The sequence below is a fragment of the Sciurus vulgaris genome, assembly GCF_902686455.1.
Source record: "Sciurus vulgaris genome assembly, chromosome: 14".
Taxonomy (NCBI): domain Eukaryota; kingdom Metazoa; phylum Chordata; class Mammalia; order Rodentia; family Sciuridae; genus Sciurus; species Sciurus vulgaris.
In genome coordinates this window covers 9,041,478-9,057,237 of record NC_136475.1, presented here as the reverse complement: position 1 = coordinate 9,057,237, position 15,760 = coordinate 9,041,478, and the positions used below count along the sequence as shown (strand labels likewise).

At 45.1% G+C, this 15,760-nt stretch overlaps 2 protein-coding genes across 10 annotated transcripts in view; one reads left to right on the top strand and one right to left on the bottom strand.

Moving 5' to 3' along the window:
• FER1L5 (fer-1 like family member 5) overlaps positions 1–2,541 on the bottom strand; it is a gene marked incomplete at its 5' end in the record, with an annotated part of 77,747 nt that extends 75,206 nt beyond the window's left edge. Inside the window, 1 exon segment of the mRNA XM_079109529.1 lies at positions 2,457–2,541. Coding sequence (XP_078965655.1) covers positions 2,457–2,541 — 85 coding nt within the window.
• A 5,165-nt stretch (positions 2,542–7,706) lies between these two features.
• The window catches only part of KANSL3 (KAT8 regulatory NSL complex subunit 3), a 49,890-nt gene continuing 41,836 nt past the window's right edge, over positions 7,707–15,760 (top strand). For 6 of the 9 annotated variants that reach the window (XR_013759159.1, XR_013759160.1, XM_079110598.1 and 3 more), the window contains exons 1-3: positions 7,707–7,795; positions 8,793–9,057; positions 13,243–13,413. Coding sequence is in view for 7 of the 9 variants with exons in the window: in XM_079110598.1 (XP_078966724.1) it covers positions 8,843–9,057; positions 13,243–13,413 (386 nt within the window). In the remaining 2 variants the exon portion in view is untranslated. Of the gene's footprint in view, positions 7,796–7,992; positions 8,570–8,792; positions 9,058–13,204; positions 13,414–15,760 lie in introns of those variants that run through there. The other 3 variants (XM_079110599.1, XM_079110594.1, XM_079110600.1) reach the window with 3 other exon arrangements.

Genomic DNA, 15,760 nt, shown 5'->3' with positions numbered 1-15,760 from the left:
TCCTCGTCCCCTTGCTCCATGGCCACCCTCATGTCCTACTGGCAGAGAGATGACTTCACACCCTCGAGGGGCAAGCAGCTGATCCCCACTAGGGCCTGCCCTGCCAGAGAACCCTCTAATCAGCACCATCCATGCAGAACCTGGTGTAAGAGGTAAACTTGTTTTGTTAAGCACTGAGATTCAAGGTTCATTTAGAATTAGGGCCAAGCCTAGAGTACTCTACCTAAGATGCACTGAGACATCTGTAATGGGCTGAGCACTCGACCCACTCACACGTCTCTCCCCCAAAATGTCCTTAACTAAAGACAGTCAATAGTCCTGCAAGAGGATTTTTAAAATGCTAAATTACTTTGAGCTTCTTCTCAGGAAAAGAATGTGAAAAAAAATGTGTGTGTGTGTGTGTGTGTGTGTGTGTGTGTGTGTATTTCTGTGAGCCAGGGGTGCAGGGCAGTGCAGGTCATGGGGAAGATGCTGGGAAGGACAGGACAAAAGGAATAAAACATCCAACATAGCTAGATGCAGTGCCCCATGACTGTAATCCCAGTGGCTCAAGAGGCTGAGGTAGGAGGATCTTGAGTTCAAGGCCACACTTGGCAATTTAGCAAGGCCCTCAGTAACTTAATGAGGCCCTGTTTTTTTTTTTAGCGGTACTGGGGATTGAACCCAGGGCCTTGTGCTTGCAAGGCAAGCTCTCTACCAACTGAGCTATATCCCTAGCCCTGAGGGCCTGACTTTAAATAAAATATAAAAAGGGCAGGATATGTGATTCAGTGGTTGAGTGCCCCTAGGTTCAATCCCTGGTACCAAAAAACAAAACAAAACAAAAACATCAAACATAAATAGGGTTGGGCATGGTGGCACACACCTGTAATCCAAGCAGTCTGGGAGGCTGAGGCAGGAGGATCACAAGTTCCAAGCCAGCCTCAGCCATTTAGCGAGGCCCTAAGCAACTAAATGAGACTCTGTCTCAAAATAAAAAACGAAAAGGTCGGGGATGTGGCTCAGTGGTTAAGTGCCCCTGGGTTCAATCCCCAGTACTAAAAAACAAAACAAAAAAACAAAACAAATAGGAAGTCATAAGGTTTGGGTATATCTGTGAGTGAGCCCAGGGTTCTGGATTTTAGGCATTTTTGTCAGAGATATTTCTAGAAGGAGAAACACAATGATATGGTGGAGAAGATGGCTCCAGTCAGGGAGAAGAGCTGCAAGTCTTGCCGGGCTAAATCAGTCAGCCAGGGCAAACGCCTGCCGAACTCCCAGGATGCCTCTGTGAACCTGCACGCTAGAGACAGGAACCCCCTGCGGGTCCGTGGTACCACATGTTCCTTCTCTGAAGGTTGTCACATAAAACAAGCATGGCTTAAGACTAGAAAAAAATAGTAGAGGAATTTCATTCTTGGTTTTTCTAGGAACTACTGTTGTCCCTAAGTATCTCGGGAAATTGGTTCTGGGCCCTGCTGTGGGTATCCAGGTCAGTGGATGGTCAAGTCACTCAGATACAATGACCTAGTATCTTCATATAACCTACATACATCCTCCTATAGATATTTTTTCTCTTTTTCTGTGGTGCTGGGGCCACACCCAGGGCTTGGTGCATGCTGGACAAGCACTCTGCCACCAAGCTATACCCGAGTCCTTCCCATATACTTTTTTTGGTACTGGGGATTGAACCCAGGGGCACTTAGCCACTGAACCACATCCCAGTCCTTTTTATTTTATTATATTTTTTTATTTTGAGACAGTCTCGCTAAATTGCTTAATTACTGAGGTTGGCTTTGAACTTGTGATCCTCCTGCCTCAGCCTCCTGAGTAGCTGGGATTACAGGTGTGCATCACCCTGCCCAGCTTATCTTTCTTTCTTTAAACCTCAGTTTACGGCACAGCCCTAAACTGTATCATTATACGTGACAGTATAATGAACTTTTGATACATCATACATAGATGGAGTATAATTTCTCGTTCTTCTAGTTGATCTCATTTTTTATTTTGGGACAGGGTCCTGCTAAGTTGCTGAGGCTGGTTTTGAACTTGCAACCTCCCTGCTTTAGCCTGTGAAGATGCTGGGATTACAGGTGTATGACACCATGCCCAGCTTTTTTTTTTTTTTTTTTTTTTTTTTTTTCAGTGCTAGGGCTCAAACCCAGGGCACTGTGTTTACTAGGCAAGAGCTCTACCACTGTACTACATCCCCAGTCCTTAGATGACGGCTCTTTTTTTTTTTTTTTTTTCGGTGCTGGGGATTGAACCCAGGGCCTTGTGCTTGCAAGGCAAGCACTCTACCAACTGAGCTATATCCCCAGCCCAGATGACAGCTCTTGAAGGTACAGAACATGGTCATGTCATCACTGGGTCACACAATATGCCTTTTACATACTAGGACATTAATAAATGTATTTTCTTCACTGAATTCATGTTGCCTCTTGGGGCGCCTCCTCCCCCCAGACCTTGGCTCTCACCTCTGAAGTAGGCAGTCAGGCAGGGTCTGGGTGGGGGGATAAGGGGTGGGTCGATCTTGGCTGACCCCACGAAAAGCCGCAGCATCTCCAATACCACTTTCCTTTCCTCCTTTCTTCTGTAGCTCTACGGCGTCCTTCTTGGGGTTCTTTGGTCCAGGGTTTCTCCCAGGGCCCTCCAGCACAGGTAGAACTTAGCAACCAAGGGGATGTCACAGAAGTGGAGGGTTCTTGGTTCTGGAGAGGAATCTTGGGGGATAAGGAGAGGGTAAAGTAACAGAGTACCTATCAAGTGAGTGGTTTGAGGTGACTGAACCTCCACAAACAAAGTCATCTGTCTGCTTTGACATTTCCTCTGTCCTTTCTCTTTCTTCCTATTATTTTGACTCGAAGATCAGGCCTAAAGAAAATGTTTTCTCTATATAAGCAAGTTGTCTGGGGTGCTTCGGGGCCCAAGTTGTGCAATTTAGATGAGAAAATAAAAGAAATGAGGCCATCAGGGCTGGACATAGTGGCCACACCTGTAATCCCAACTGCCCAGGAGGCTGAGGCAGGAGGATTGCAAGTTCAATGTCAGCCTGGGCAAGACTCAAGACTCAAAGAACAAAAGGCTGGGAATGCCTAGCATGTGTGAAGCCCTGGGTTCCATCCCTAGGACTGGGAACTGCGGGAAGTGAGGCCATCAGAGAAGAAGTTTAGGAAAATCAAGGGCTATTTCTTTGAGGTCTCAGGGAGAGCTCTTCCTCGTGGGGAAGCAAAATATTTAGGCCTCCTTTTTTTCTAAGGGAAAGTTTCTTGAGTTTGGATAGAGTTCTTCAATAAAGGGAAATCAGCTTTATTTTTGGAACCAGGGAACAAATCTAAAAGGGCGTCACCATTGAGCCACAAACCCAGCCTTCCTGCAATTTTTCTTATATTTTATTTAGAGATAGGTCTCGCTAAGTTGCGTAGGGTCTCACTAAATTGCTAAGACTGGTCTTGGACTCGTGATCCTCCTGTCTCAGCCTCTCAAGTCTCTGGGATTACAGATGTGCACCACTGCACCCAGCTAAGCCAACACAGTTCTGTGGTGGCTATTTTTATTGCTTTTTAGGTCTCTGCATGAGGGTGGAGCTGAGTCATTTGCTCCTGTTGTCCCCATTAGGTGAAGTCTTGTCTGTGTTAGCTTTGAATCTTGTATAAGTTACGTCTGATCCAATGGTCAGAGTGAAGAATTAATGAATATTTAAAAAGTGCACATTAGAATTAATGAATATTTTAAAAGTGTGTATAATAAGCCTACCACTTATTATGCACTCTGAAAGAGGCATGGCATTCAAAAACTGAAAGCTGAATGTTTGATCATAGTGCTTAATTGTTTTCTAGGGCCTCAGATTTAAAAGGAAAAAGGTACTTCTTGGTAGTTTTTCTTGAAATCTAAACACAGTATAATGCTTTTGGCTCTGTTAACAATTTTCCAAACTAAGCACAGCGCAAGAGATCCTGCAGAGGAAAAAGCTGACATTATTTGGCTAAAACTAAAAATTCCTGTGCAGAAAACATAAAGACAAATATCAAAGTAGAGAAAACATTGACTATATATTTAATGTCCAAAAGGTCATTTGCTTTTATAGAACAAGACCCTAACATTCAATTAAAAAAAAAAAAAGATGACTTCCCCAAAGGAAAGGATGGGTAAAGTTCACTTCAGACGTAGTGTGTTTTCAAAGTTTATCCTGTCGTAGGATGAGTCAGTACATCATTCCTTTTTTTGGTTGGCTAAATCCATTGTATGAAGATGCCACATTTCATTATCCATTCATTAGTTGATGGGCTTTGGGATTATTGTCCTAGTTTGTTTATTATGAATAATGCTGCTCTATACATTCTTGTACTTGATTTTATGTGTGTATATATTTCAATTCTTTTAGGTATAAACTTGGAAGTGGAACTCCTGGGTTATATGCTAATACAGTGTTTAACTTTCTGAGAAACTGCCAGGCTGATTTCTAATTAGGCTGCACCATTTTACAATCTCACTAGACATGGATGAGGGTTTGAACTTCTCCGCACATTTGCTAACACTTTTTAGCATTTATTTTTATTATTATTTTTAAATTAATTTAATTAATTTTTAGTATCAGGAGATGAACCAGGAGTGCTTAACAACGGACCTATGTCGTCAGCCCGTTTTATTTTTTGAGACAGGGTCTCCCTAAGTTGCTTATTAGGGTCTTGCTAAGTTGCTGAGGCTGGCTTTGAATTTGCAATCTTCCTGCCTCAGCCTCCCGAACTGCCGGGATTACAGGTGTGCACCACCACACCTAGCTTAGCATTTATTTTTGATGTTGTTGATATCGCTCTTGATTTTTAGCTGTCCTAGTGGATATAAAGTGGCAAAGCTTCATTTTTCATCTTGAACTGTGTCTCTTACTCTCTTGGTGGTCTGTTGTCAGTCAAGCCATGAATTGGTCATTGATCAGTCTACCCATGAACCATGACCTGTGCTGGGTTCTCCGGAGGATACAAAAATATTAGCATGCTGACTTTGAGGACCTATTCTTTACAAAAAACACAGGAGAGTTAGCAACACAAAGCTGCCCACGGTTGGAAGCAGCATTCCTTAATGGGAATTGCACAGACCTCTTCAGGTTCCAGCCTGTGTTTCTTTCCAATTTTGTCCCTCTGCTGTTTGGGTTTCAGTTCTACCTTTGCTATTTACTAGCTATGTGATCTTGGGCAAAATATGATCACAATAGATCCTAGTAGGTAAAGCTGTTGAGAAGATTAAATGATTTAAGTAGTTTATGTATATAGAATTTACTTGGTGTTCTCTAAATGCTAACCTTTATTATCACTGTTAGAAGTGAAGTAATTATTTCTGTGCATTAAAAAGAAGTATGGGGGCTGGGGTTGTGGCTCAGTGGCAAAGCACTTGCTTAGCACGTATGAGGCACTGGGTTCGATCCTCAGCACCGCATATAAATAAATTAAATAAAAGGTATTGTGTTTATCTACAACTAAAAAATATTTAAAAAAAGAAGTATGTCTGATCAGTGCTGTGTCCTCAGCACCTAGAACAGTCCTCATCACGTTGTAGGAACTTAGAAGTATTTGTGAACGAACGAATGAATGAATGAAGGGCACACGTATGCTCTAGGTTGTCAGAGGGAAGAGAGGCAATGCAACCCGGAGAGGGCCAGTTCTAATCAATCCATAGTGACAGCCTGGAGTTATGTGTGGAGCAGAGGATTTTGAAGTTGCATCTGGATTCAGAGGTAAAGCGGACTGTGATTGATTAACTATGTCTGCCACGGGCATAGGAAAGCAAAAACCCCTGTCCCTCAGCCCTAAGAGTTTGCCACCCCTGCTGTGAAGAAGGTTCACTGCATTATGGGAAACAGTTCAGAACTGGAGCCACAATTGGACCTTTGTCTCCAGTACCCACTTCCACCCACTTTTCCCTGTGCAATCAGGGACCCATGTGGCATTGCACAGGCGCTCTGGAGCACTGTCTTTCTTTGGACTAGTCTCTGCACCCTGTTTCCATCGGTGTCACAAGTAGGTGTCTCACTCCTGTCCTAATAAGGCAACCCCAATGAAACCATCCGCTAGTCACCCTGAAATGGCAGGACTTGACTCCTGGTTGTGTTTTCCATGCCTGGGACCTTGCATTTAAGTCCAGGCTGAAGCTGGTGTGTGTGGGTGGATGATGAGTCAAATGTCATAGAGGCCAAGGAGGTGGAGGTCAATGGCCAGGCCTGTCTAGTGCTGTCACAGCCTCTGACTTTTCAAGTGAATTGGAAATCTGGGCTTTTATACAAAATCTCCCAAGTGTAAAATGTTTGGAACTGAGCAAGTTGTGGTGGCGCTTGCGTGTGGTGCAATCACAGTGATTTTGGAGGCTGAGGCAGGAAGACTGCAAGTTCATGGCCAGCCTGGGCAACTTAGTGAGACTCTGTCTTGATGTAGCTCAGTGGTAGAGGGTCCCTGGGTTAAAATCCCAGTACCCCCCCCCCCAAAAAAAAAGTTTGCAGTTGAATACAATTTTAAGCTTTAACAAAGTAATGTGTGGACTAAAGAAAATGTCATCAGGCTGTATTTGGGTCCTTTGTCCCCTCTGGGCCCTCTCCAGGCTTTCCATTCCCTCTCTCTTGGATGACCTGCCTGGTCCTTCAGCACTCAGCTTCAGTGATTTCCCCTTCTAGACACCTCTTCAAACCCTCAGTGGGAAATCTTTCTTCTAAAACATTCTTGGGGGCACGTGTCCCTGTGTGGTAATTACCATCCTGAAGTCTATTTGTGTTCTTGACAGGTGACTGTATGACCCAGCTTATTCTCTAGCATTTGCTCATTTAGACATGAGGGAAGGCTAAAGTCTCACCTGCCCGCATCCTTCCTAAAGTTTGGGCGTTCAATGTTGGGGCTGAGATTCCACCCACACCCCCAAGCTCTTCCAGATACCTTCCCTTTACTCTTTAAACTCCTCAGGGAAAAGCCCTGGTCCTGACTCTCCTCTATACTTCCTGGAAGGACCAACAACACTCAGAAAAACTCTGCATAAACACTTTGTTTTGCTATTTATTCATTTTCCCGTGCTAGGGATCCGACCCAGGACTTTAAGCATGCCAGGCAAGCGCTCCATCAACGAGCCACACCCAGGCCCTTGTTGATTATTTTTAATAAACTTTATTTTTTAGTTTTTGGTTCACAACTTGTTTTTAAATTAATTGCTCTATTTTAAAATTAATTTATTATTTTTACTGTGGTTGTTTCTTCTGTTAAGAGAAAATTCTTAACGAGTAAGACATTTTTTAACATTTTTGGCCCTGCTGGGGCTCGAGCCCAGGGCCTCGCTCATACCACTGAACTTCAGCTCCAGCTCATTAATAAATCCCATTAAGTCCCGAGTTTTCACTTCTATATAGGACAATGGTGAGTTAACAAGCACATTCCTAAAGAGTCAATCCAAAGGGGCTGCTTTGGCGGAAGTGGGTCTGCTGTACGCCTCCCAGCCCTGTCTCTGGGTCTGTGGGGCGCAGGGAAAGGGAACAACTGCGGAGAGGACGGCAGTTACTGGGGGCTGTCGGAGCTGACCCCGTCCTTCTCACTCACCTTCCCTGCTGAACTTGCAGGCGGCGGAAACTTGCTTAGGACACGCGCATGCGTTCCCAGCTCCGCTCTTGCGCACCGGGTCGCTGGAGCTAAATCCACTCCGGGCTTTGCCGCTCACCGCCCCTCCCTTCCCCGGCGGCGATCCGTTTCCGCGTTTTGCGCGGTGCCACAGGGCTGGGGCGCGAAGGCGGTAGCGCGCACGCGCGCTAGGGCCCGGCCCGGGCGAGCGCGCGGCCCGACGACTGCGGGTGAGACGCAGGCTCGGCCCCGGCGGGGGCGGCGGGCCCGGGGGGCCGCGGCTGCGGGCGGGGCGGCCGGGGGCGTCGGCGAGGGCCGCAGGGCTCCCCCGGCATGCGGGAGTCGCGGGCCGGAGCCCGGGCCCGGGGCGGGCCGGGAGCGCGGGCCCGGGGGCGGGCGGCTGGGGCCGCGGTGACGCCGGCGCCGGGCCGCCGGGGGAGCGGGAGGCGGGGGCCGGGCGGCTCCTCCTCGTCGCGAACCCGCGGCGACCTTGGCCAAGTCTCCTGGGCCCCGGAACCGCGGTCGCGTCGGCCCTCTGGGTCTCACGCCCTGCCTCGGGGAGGGGCGCCTCGCGGTTCCGTGGCGGGAACCCGGAGGCCGCCGGAGTGGCGGGCGGTTTGCGGGGGCTCCGCCGGGCCGGAGGACGGGCTCCCGGGGAGCGCGCCCCGCTGTATTTCCCCAACTTCAGCGTATCGTGAAGTCGCTGCACAACTTTTGTTGAGCATAACACGGGAGCAGGGGAGAGGGCACCCGGGCCGATTAGCCGCCCGGCGGCCCGCGTCGCCCTGCTTGCCGGAGGGGTGCCCACGAGCGCGCCCGGCGCTGCCCACGTTTCCTGGAGAGAATGGGGACAGCAGAGCCGTAGCTTGTTGGAATTCATGGTTGTGATACCTGTTGTTTGCTAGAACCCTTCCCACCCACTGAGGAACGTGTGGTGCTGGCCGAGTACGTTCAGTGGCCGTCCAGGGAGGTCTTTGTGAACCGTGGAGGCAGTCAGCGCCCCAGTAAGGGAATTTTGGAAAGGTTGCTTAGGGAGGAACTTAGGGTACCATCACCCCTTTGGTGGTAGTTCTGGAATCTCAGGAGCCGTCCCAGCGTGGGTACAGATGTGCTGTGTAATAGACACGCAGTAGGACTGGTAGCGGGTCCCAGAAGCATGTTAGACAGTCTTGGTTGGGAGAAATTTAGACTATTCGAATTGACTTAAACCGGAACTTTTTGCCGCAGGTGACTAGCATGCAGATACCCATGCTCTGACTTGCTGCCCCTCTACTGACATGGCCCACCGGGGTGGGGAGAGGGACTTCCAGACTTCAGCTCGTCGCATGGGCACCTCACTGCTCTTCCAGCTTTCAGTGCACGAACGGGAGCTGGACCTGGTTTTTCTGGATCATAGCTATGCCAAGCCATGGAGTGCCCACCCAGATGCCAGTAGTGCCCGCCCCACCCGCATGCTCTTTGTTACTCCCCGGAGGCAGCACGAGAATACCATGTGAGTTTGGGCTTCTTTTCTAAAGGCTGCTACTACCCGAACTGGGCAGTGATCAGATGGTGGGGATTAGAGAGGATTTTCTTGGGGATGATTTGGGGGTGTTGTGTGGGAAGGGTGGATGTTTAATTCGGGCATCTGTGTTGAGCAGCATAAAAATATCAGGTCTAAATGTGGACAGTTGCACCAGAGATATCTAGGAAGTTAGAAAAGCAAGATGGGTAAAGGAAAGCAGACACCCTTTTTTACTTGGATAAGCCATGTATGAAAAGGAAATTGAAGAGGATAAACTGGTGAAAAGAAATGTTGACAAGTTGATTTTTAAAGATGACCACACACAGTGGGTCATGGTGGCCCACACCTGTAGTCCCAGCAACTCCAGAGGCTGAGGCAGGAGGATTGTGAGTTCAAAGCCAGCCTCAGCAACTTAGTCCCTGTCTCTAAATAAGACATTTAAAAAAGGGGGCTGGGGATGTGACTCAGTGGTTCAGCACCCCTGGGTTCAATGCCTGGTTCCAAAAAAAAAAAAAAAGATTGGCACACAGGCCACGTATAATGGCACATGCCTGTAATTCCAGCAACTTGGGAGAATCGCAAGTTCAAGGCCAGCCTCCACAACTTAGCAAGACCCTGTCCCAAAAAGGACTGGGAGTATACCTCAGTGGTAAATCATCCCTCGGTTTAATACCCAATACCAAAAATAAATAAATAAATACACAAATACAGACAGACATAAAGACATGCCATGCAGTATAAGACCTTGTGTCACTTTGGTGCAGTGCTCCGGTTAGCTTGAGAGTGCCAACAGTAGCCATTTTGCATTTCCTGGCTTCACATACAAAGGTTAGGACCAAATTCCTAAGACATTGCCCTTTCAACTTAGGTTGTTATAGAACTGCCATCATGGGTTCATCAAAACCCTTCTTAAGTCTAGTATTTTCAACCGGCCTATGTTATAGGCTTAGGAAGTTTCATAAATGTACTATCTAATAGGTGCTACAGTTACATTTGGCTTAAATAAACCTGTTTGGCAATTCTTTTGATATTTAAGGAAGTCTGATTTCTTATATTTCAAGATTTATTGATATGTTCTGATGACCAAATAATGCCCTTAATTATAATCTCTTGGAGATTTGTTTTAATTTTACCTAATTTTGATCTTTTCTTAATCACAGGTTTTAGTTTTGTTGAGGAATAGAGATCTTGTATTTTGCTTCTTTAGATTCCACCTCACCTCCACCTTTGAGTCTTAATGAATTAGAAGGACCATGATACGTTTTATTTTTATTTTTATTTATTTATTTTTATTTTTATTTATTTGTTAATTTTTTTTTTCAATGCTGGGAATTGAACCCAGGGTCTTTTGCATTGTTTGGCAATACTATACCACTGAGCTACAACCCTAGCATCTCATGTGTGTGTGTGTGTGTGTTTTTTTTTGTTGTTGTTGTTTTAATTTTTATTTTTGCAGACTGCATTTTGATTTATTGTACACAAATGGGGTAGGACATTTTCATCTTCATGGTTGTACACAATGTAGATTCACACCATTCATGTAATCATACACATACATAGGGTAATAATGTCTGTCTCAGTCCACTATCTTTCCTTCCCCTACCCGTTCCTACCCCATTTTCCTCTACACAATCCAAAGTTCCTCCGTTTTTCTCTTGCCCCCCATCGTGTTTTAAGTACATGTAAAATAGTGGTTTTTAATTCATTTCCTAATGATGTTAGCCCTTTTTTTTGTTGTACAGGACATAGGATCTGTGACTTAAGGGAATAGTCTAGCATATCTTTTTTTTTTTTTTTCTTTTCTTTTAGGTATGGGGGATTGAACCCAGGGGCACTTGACCACTGAGCCACATCCTTAGCCCTATTTTGTATTTTATTTAGAGACAGGGTCTCACTGAGTTGCTTAGCACCTCACTTTTGCTGAGGTTGGCTTTGAACTCACAAACCTCCTGTCTCAGCCTCCTGAGCTGCTGTAATTATAGGCATGTGCTATCACACCTGGCTTCCAGCCCATTTTTAATATTTTATTTAGAGACAGGGTCTTGCTAAGTTGCTGAGGCTGGCTTTGAACTTGTTATCCTCCTGCCTCAGCCTCAGGAGCTTCTGGGATTACAGGCATGTGCCACTGTGCCTGGCCTCCTTGACATTTTGTACAGGTTTTTTGTTGTTGTTTTGTTTTGTTTTTGTTTTCATGAAGGGAATCTTTCTATGTTGCCCAGGCTGGTCTCCATATCCTGGGCTCCAGTGACCCTCTTCAGCTTGGTCTACACATGTGCACCACCATTCCCAAGTGTAATCTTGATGCCTCCGTCCTAAGCCATGACCAAAAAGCCCCTTTAAAGAGCATTTGAAATCTTTTCCTTTTTGTTATGTAAAGCTTCTTGCTGACATTGAATTTCCTGGGTCCTTAGCTCATTATATTACCTACCTCCCTCCCTCCCTCCCTCCCTCCCTCCCTCCCTCCTTCCCTCCCTCCCTCCTTCCCTCCTTCCCTCCTTCCCTCCTTCCCTCTTGAGATTGAACCCAGAGCCTTGCACGTGCCAGGCAAGCACTGAGCTACATCTTCGACCCTTTTTAAAAGTTTTGAGACAGGGTCTCCCTGAGTCACCCAGGCTGGTCTTGAAATTGTGATCCTCCTGCCTCAGCCTCACTAGTAGTTGGGATTATGGGTATCTGCCACCACACCTGGCTTTGTGACATTTTCTTCAAGTGAGGTTCTATAGAGTTAGTTATTTTGGTAGTTAGAAAGTTATTTCCTCATATAAACACTGTTTCCATACACAGACCCTGAAAATAGGAATTTGGCATATTGTAGGAACTATTCTTTAGGCTGTTGTGGCTGGAATATGGTGGCAGTTGGGTTGTAAGTGGAAGGTAGGAAGAAGTTGGCAGAGTGGTATGAGTGGTATGAAGTCAGTGAAGGATTTTAAGCTAGAAATCCAATTTATATTTTTAGAGGATCACTTTGGGTGTTTAGAAAGTAGATATGAATGGGAGTAGCCTGAGATGACCAACTAGTAGCCTGAGATGAGCCAGACATGATGATTGCCTGGAGACGGATGGGTACAAAGGAAAAGGTTCAGTTAGGATGCCCCTTAGATCTTTGGCTTGAGCAGCTGGATAGTGCCATGAATCAGGAAGACTGAGGGAGGATAAGTTTGGGATGCGAAAATCAAGAGTAGTCTTGTAGGCGTACATGTCCACAAGTGTTAACGCAGTGTCTGACTCGAGAAGATAATCAGCTCTTTTGCCTACTACCAAATCTAGCTGCACAATTATTTACTTCATTTCATAATGATATGATTATTCCAGTCATGGGGAATGGATGCAATAAGATCATCAAGGTCAAAAAGTTAATATGATGTTTAGGAGACAGCCAGTAGACCAGACTGATGGGCATGGTATTTTGGGTGACAGTTTCTCAGTGTACCTAATGAGTTACGAAAGGACCCTCATGGCACTAGAATTTCATTAGCATCATTTTAAAACGTGAAAGAGCCTTCAGAGACCCATTTATATTCATTTTTGTTGTAGGCTCTGCACAAAGTGAGTTAAATAGCTGAGCTATCTGCATTCCAGGTGATCCTAGAGAATCACATACTTTTACAAGTTGACCACCAGTTAACTTACTAATGAAAAGGAAATTTTATATGAATCATTTAAAATTCCAGACTAGTGCTATCCAACAGAATTCTGCAATAATAGAAATGTGTAACCCTGTGTGGACTAATATGGTGGCCAGTCTGCTGAGCATGAGAAATGTGTTTGTGTGATTAGGAACTGGATTTTTAAATGTAGTGATTTTATTCATTTAAATTTATTTAGGTAGTCACGTGTGGCTTACAGCTTCCGTATTTGTAATTATAATTATTTGTATCATGTAACTATTTGCTTAAGGAAAATATTTGTCTTTCTTCGAAAAAGCTGTGGTCACTTTTTGTATAACTCATTTTAAAATGATTTTATGTCCTTCCGCACTTAATAGAGAGGGCAGAGATCTAGAGAAATGTGGGAAAGATGACTTGGGATCAGAATTTCTCGTGAATGTAATGTGCATATGCCTGATAAAGCTGACTGAGTTAAAGAGACATTTTTCGGTAACCAGATGATTTTATAACACGGGTGTTGTGTGCAGTGCGTGTGGCCTGGTCCCATTTCCTCACCTGTTCACAGTGAATCAGACGTCCCAATAGATGTGGAGACTGTCACATCGACTCCCGTGCCACTCTATGACAATCAGAAGGCGCGCAGCGTGATGAACGAGTGTGAACGGCATGTCATCTTCGCCAGGACTGACGCAGATGCCCCTCCTCCACCAGAGGACTGGGAGGAGCATGTCAACAGGTAGGCCGCTCTTCAGAAGCATGGGTTAATGTCACCATCCTGTAATTATTTTGTACCATCCTCTTCATGGAAACATTTATTCAAAGCCCATAAATTTCATGGAAACACATTTATTGTAGCCACATAAATTGGAATGTTCTCCTAACTCTGCCTTATAACTGTCAGCTCACTGCTCTGAGCTCCTTGAGAGCAGGGTCTGCATCTCAGCATCCCTGACACTAGGGCGTTGCCTGGCATACAATAGGCAGAATGTTTATTGAGAGCTCGGCATAATCCCAGCCACTCAGGAGGCTGAAGCAGGAGGATTGCTTAAGCCCATGAGTCCTGGCTGGGCAACATAGAAAGATCTTCTCTCCCTCTTTCCCCCGCCCCCAGTATTGACAATTGAACCCAGGGGTACTTCACCACTGAGCTACAGCCCTTGTAAAAAAATTTTTTTTTTTTTAATTTGAGACAGGATTTCACTGAGTTGCTGAGAATGACCTCAAATTTGTGCTCTTCCCGCCTCAGTCTTCTGAATTGCTGGAATTATAGGTGTGCACTACTGTGCCCAGCTAAGAGAGTCCTCTCTTTAAAAAAAAAAGTTTGTGAAATAAATAAATGAATTAAATTTGATAGGTATGACTAGCTCTATAGCTTATGTTACAATATAGGGGTCACACAGACTACAAAAATATTAAATGTACATTTGTAAGATTTTATATTTTTATAGTCCACACTAGTATAGTGAAAATGTTTTGGAATCACATGAAAAGCCAACAGATGTTTGATGGCTTTAAAAAATGAATTTGCAGCTGGGCATGGTGGCACATGCCTGTAATACCAGCTACCAGGGAGGCTGAGACAGGAGGACTGCAAGTTTGAGGCTAGCTAGGGCTACTTAGATTCTGTCCCAAAATTAAAAAAGAAAGAAAGGGTTGAGATTACAGCTCAGTACTAGAGTACTTGCCTAGCATGCATGAGCCCTCGGGAATAATCCCCACTGTTATCAAACAAAAGATTTGCAATCCGTGTTTTTGAAGGTACACTTCAATTCAGTTTCCTGGGTTTGCTGGCTAGTTTTGTTTTCCTGCCTCCAACAGAATCAGCATTGTTCCCTTTTTCTGTGTTCATTTTGCAAACATTCATCTTTTACATAACAACTTCAGGGAGATGTTATTTACATACCCTATAATTTACCTGTTTAATGTGTACAGCCAGTGCTTTTTAGTGTAAATTAAGAGTTGTGCCCCCATTACCCTAGTTAGTTTGATGAACTATTTCATCACCTCAAGAAGAAACTCTGTTCCCATTAGCAGTCACTCCCCATTCCTCCCAACCGCTTTGGTCCCTGGAAGCCACCAGTGTGCTTTCTGATGTATATTTGCCTATTATGGACTTGGTGTGTATGGGATCTTGTACTGTGTGTTCTCCGTGATGGGAGGCTTTGGCTTGGTCTTAGCATGATGTTTCCAAGGCTCCTGCCTGCGGGAGCATGTACTTCATTCCTTTTTGTTGAGTGATATTCCTTTGGTTAGATAGCCCCACATTTTGTTTGTCCACTGATCTGTTGATGGACTTTCAGGTTGTTTCCACTTTGGCTGTTATGATTAATAATGCTGTGGACGTTTGTGTACTTTGTGTGTGTGTGTGTGTGTGTGTGTGTGTGTGTGTGTGTGTGTGGTGCTGGGGATTGAACCCAGGGCCTTGTGCATGCTAGCCAAGCACTGTACTGAGCTATATCAGTAGCCCCTCTGTACAGGTTTTTGTGTGGATGTGTTTTCAGTTCTCTTGGATATGTACCTAGAAGTGGAATTGCTGGATCATATGTATAATAACTCTGTAGTTAACTTTTGAAGAATTGCCAGACTGTTTTCCAAAGTGACTGCATCATTTTGCATTCCTACCAGCAGTGAATGAAAATTATAATTTTCCCATATCCTTGTCAACACTTAATATTTGCCTTTTATCTTCAGCATTATTACTATCATCCTAATGGGAGTAAAGTAGCAGCTCATTATGGATTTTTTGGGGGGCCTGTACTGGGGCTTGAACTCTGGGGCACTTGGCCACTGAGACACAGCCCCAGCTCTATTTTGTATTTTATTTAGAGACAGGGTCTCACTGAGTTGCTTAGCGCCTTGCGTTTGCTGAGGCTGGCTTTGAACTCTTGATCCTCCTGCCTCAGCCTCCTGAGCTGCTGGGATTACAGACGTGCACCACCATGCCCTGCTCACTATGGATTTTAATTTGCATTTTTCCCAGTGACTATGTTCATATCTACTGTACATAAGGGACTGGTGCTCTTTGCATCAGAAGCCTGGTAGGTGGTACACCTGCCATAGTGTTGGAGAATTTTTATCTTCTA